Raw genomic sequence first — 4443 nt, 5'->3', positions numbered from 1 at the left:
CTGACTTTTGTACCGCACATATTTTTTTTGTTTAGAATTTTAGAGGATTTTAAATACAACTTCTGAACTATATTGTCGTTTTTATTTCAGGTTATCTCAAGTTTGATTAAAGCATTTAACAACATTTTAACACAAAAGGCTTACTGTCTTTGTTTATGGACTGTAATTTTTCTGGGCGTATATAACCTTAGAAATTAAGTTTTACAGTGCGTTCGTTTAGACTAGATACCAGGAACCTTTAGTATACAGAAGATTTATGTAGTATTCCTTTCTCATGCTGTTCTTGGCCTGGAATTTCTTGTACTTCTAGCTTAGTTCATTGATGTATTGCCCTCTGACATCTATGTATGTTATCTTGCAAAATTTTTCTTTAGAAACACATTGCCAGTTTAGTGTGATTTTTACCAGGTACCTGCCAGCTTCATGAAGAGCTGCGTGTAATTGTCAGAAAATAGTTCAGACCATAGAAGTAGCTTTGTTTGCTAGTAACAATTACACAGATCTGTAAATGTATTTTTGTGTATAGTTTGACATATACAAAGTAGCTACACTGATAGTTTCCAGACATTTCATTTTGTTTGTGATATTGTTAATGAATTGCTGATTGACAAGGGAATAAAGCATTTTCTATGAACTCTAATGTTGGGAAGGGTATAATTAAAACTCTGGATATTCATTTCAGACACCAATTGTCTCAACATTGGATAAAGTGTTAGAAGCTCAGCCTGAGAAGAGAGAGGCCATCCTAGGTGAAATGGAGCAGATACTTATACCAATGGCACAAAAGTAAGGACCAAAACTGACTTACAGGTGTCAGTATAGTATGCACCTATTTGTTTTTGAGGTGCTGATACTTGTATACACCTGCTGATGTATATAGATGATGTATAAGAAAAACACTGCTTCTCTTGCACCTGTAATATTTCTGCATTGGGTAGCAAGAAATGATGATTTTGTCGTTAGTGCTGTGATAAGTATCTTAAGTTTTATGAAGTACCTGCCCAAATCAATTTGTCGAACTCTAAAGAACGTGGTGTGCCTGAATAAACTTCTTGAGTGGTCTTTAAGATAAAATATCTTGGTTTTCAATCTATTACTCTTGGTAGAATTTCCCACACATTGTAAATACTAAACATCATACACATCATTTGTGTTTTCTGCATACCGTGCTTTTTTTTTTTTTGGTAAATACAGTGGAAGTAGTGCTAACTTCCGTTACAACTATTGCTTTTGGAGGGCTTTTACTTATTTTCTTCTTTCCAAATACAGAGAGGCTGTGATAAAACACTCACTGGTACATAAAGTATTTTTGGACTTTTTCACTCATGCTCTTCCAAAACAAAGATCTGTAAGTATTCTTTCATTATATTTTGTTTTCTTTTGCTTTTCATTGAAATATTTTTAATTATGTTGTGAAAGTATTGCCACTAAAAGAAGATATACTGGAATGCTAGCCTTGTACATCCGATGATTCCAGATATGTAACTGGGGAGTGGTATTGCATGAACACTTAGTTACAGTGAGCTTTCACACTAATGCAATAGTATCTCACCTAGTTTGACCTGTCTCCAAGCATGGTCCATCATCCTCATTCTGCAGCTCAGCGCCATCTGAATCCAGGCCATGTGGAGTTTTCCATACTTGCTGTGTGTCTCCTATTTTCTCCTAGACTGAGATCTTGTTGTGATGAACAAAGCCAAAGATAAGAGTAGAGAGGTAGATTATTTATGGCTTAGCCAAAACGATATTTCACCTAATTCAGGATTTTTGAGTATAGTTTTCTATGGTAATTCAACAGAAAATAGTTCCGAATTAACAATGGTCTTCTATTCCAAGAGCCGTAAGAATGTGTCTCTTCTTTGTTTTTATTTTTGTACAGTCCTGGTACCACTTGAATAATCTTTTCATGCAAAGGGTAGTTTGTTTAATTTAATTCTGTTTTTGTGCAAATGTCATCATATGGAAATTCTTTTTGTAGAACTGTCTGTGCCTCTGCACATAACTAGTAATGACAGTTATGTGAATGAGCACTTTCTAGGGACTTTTGATATTTAAATGACTTTTAGTTCTTCATATTCTCTAGCTGATGTCCTGTGTGTATAAATGAATGAGCCCTTGTGGTTGTTTTTTTCCCTAAATTAATAGTTGTAGATGTTTCCTCTAATATCTGTCAGTTCTGAGCATCCTTCTGAGAATTTTCACTAAAAGGACCACAGACAAGCTTCAGTATGGTTCTAGTTTAACACAATAGGTAGTGTAGTTTTGGAGTGGGCAGATTGTGTCATTTATAGTCCTTGGTGATCTTTTGGAGGCTACTTTTTGTAAGTCAAGGCAGCGAGTGGTTCTGTAGGACTGGTAATATTCTCTCTAGTGTTGTGGGCAGAAATTGTTTTGATGTCTCCACATGAAAAATTCCACAGGTTGTTCTTTATCCTTTTTTACTTAATCACCTTTTCTTCCTCAGGAAATGATAGAAGCTATCAGAGAGGCTGTCATCTACCTGGCACACACTCATGATGGAGCCAGAGTAGCAATGCACTGTTTATGGCATGGTACCCCCAAGGTAATGTTTAGTTCCTTTCTACCTAATGTATTTGATACATTTGATCTTAGATTTGATCTTAGACCCAGTCTGCATTACTGTTCACATAGAATCTTCTATTTACAGGTAGTCCTGTTTCACTTACATAAGCAAGTGTAAGTAGTAGAACTTGAGAATTGGATGCTATTGTGAGAATTCATAAAATGGAAGCATCTGCTTTTCCTTTCAGCAGTATTTTTTGTCTTAGCACATAAAAACTCTTACTAGCCATTCATTCATTCTGCATTAAGACTTCTTAATGCAGGTGGAATTGGCAGTAGGAAAATGATGGTAAGGAAGAAACAATACTTGCTTTTAGAATGTCAAGACTTTTTTTTAATTTTTTAAAAAGTAAGAAGAACTGTTCTTGCTGACATGATCTCTTGAAGTTCTTCAAGGTTTGTACCATCAGTTCTTGAAAATGCTGTAATGTCTCAATCTTTTTGCTTAACAAAAAAAAGCAAATACTGTAAAAAAAAAAAAAAGATAATTAAAAAAGAATTTGCTAGGTATTGGAGATTAGTGATGTATCTAAAAAAGACTGAGCAATGATCACAACAGCTGAAGGGAGAAACACAGAGAAAGCTTTCTCCGAAAACAAATCTTGCTCTGAGGGGTTTTGCAAGTAGAATCTCTGCTTCAGAGCTTCTGGTCATATTGATTAGGCTTCTTTCCAAACAAAGAGGTGAAGGGCATTCCTATTCTGTAAGTAACTGAAAGAAAATACGTGGTTATATGTAGATTTTTTGAAGTTGCTTCTTTTTGGGATCTCCCATTCCTAGACTAAACATGTAGATACCTCACAGAATGTCTCTGAGACTGTGGTGTGGAAAAACTCAGATTTAACTCTTTGCATTGTTTTTTGGGCGCTGACATAGTACAAATATTGGACTTCAGTGACTATTCTTAGTTTTAGGAAGCAAAGTAGAAGTTGTCTTTTTGAAGGAGTAAATAACAGTACACTTGTTCAGAGTTACTGGCATTATGAGCTCACTTGAGTTACTTTCCTTTTTGGATAGGACAGAAAAGTTATTGTGAAAACTATGAAGACATACATCGAAAAAATAGCTACGGTGAGTATTCATTAGTTATAAATAAAAATATATCAGAAATAACTATTGTATGATTAAAGGCTGATTTTTTGTGTGTGTATGTACTTTGCTACTGGAAGCAGCTATGAGATTGCAGAATTACATTTGCAATAGTGATGGTGTACTAAATAGTCTGAAATAATCAGCAGCTTATACTAATATATTTGAAGACACTGAGAAGCTTCATTGTGTGCACTGCATGCAGTATTATTCCTCCAGGCAGCAGAGTAAATTGTAATTCTTTCTTCTGCAATGCTTTGCTCTTTAATTCGTGTATAGGAGAATTTGTTGTTTGAGACAGAAAGAAAGCAGGTATCTTGAAGCCTGTCTTTATACTTTGTCTTTATATTACTCCTTGGTCAGTTTGTTGTGACTGAAATACTTCCTCTTCTGTATAGAGATTAAAATTTAATACGTGCTGCCTGGTAAGGTTATTTGAGCATATTTTTTATTTTAAAGAAAAAGCGTAACAGATTTTTAAGTGTGGGAGCTTCAAAATGAACTAATCTTGAACTGATATACAATGGAAGAAGTCTGTATTTACTTCGTGTAAGAGTCGTAGAATCAGAAAATATTTTGGGTTGGAAGAGACCTTTGAAGATCACTTGGTTCCAGACCCCTTGCCGTGGACAGGAATACCTTCCACTTGACCAGATTCCTCAAGGCCCCATCCAGTCTGGCCTTGAGCACCTCCAGGGATGGGATGTGATTGGACATTGTGGCACAAAGTAGCAGTTGTAGTTTTGCACAGCACTATTGTTACACCTGCAA

General features: G+C 35.4%; 1 protein-coding gene across 1 annotated transcript in view; it reads left to right on the top strand.

The window, feature by feature from the left end:
* Positions 1–206: 206 nt before the first annotated feature.
* LOC104915572 (pumilio homolog 3-like) overlaps positions 207–4443 on the top strand; it is a 6648-nt gene continuing 2411 nt past the window's right edge. The window contains exons 1-4 of the mRNA XM_010726494.3: positions 207–786; positions 1270–1348; positions 2465–2563; positions 3601–3654. Of these exons, the coding sequence (XP_010724796.2) occupies positions 755–786; positions 1270–1348; positions 2465–2563; positions 3601–3654 (264 nt within the window). The 5' untranslated portion in view covers positions 207–754. The remainder of the gene's footprint in view (positions 787–1269; positions 1349–2464; positions 2564–3600; positions 3655–4443) is intronic.

This window comes from Meleagris gallopavo, assembly GCF_000146605.3.
Source record: "Meleagris gallopavo isolate NT-WF06-2002-E0010 breed Aviagen turkey brand Nicholas breeding stock chromosome Z unlocalized genomic scaffold, Turkey_5.1 Chr41_random_7180001951168, whole genome shotgun sequence".
NCBI classification, from domain to species: Eukaryota; Metazoa; Chordata; class Aves; order Galliformes; family Phasianidae; genus Meleagris; species Meleagris gallopavo.
The sequence above is the reverse complement of the archived record's forward strand: the minus strand, read 5'-3'. Positions and strand labels throughout refer to the sequence as shown.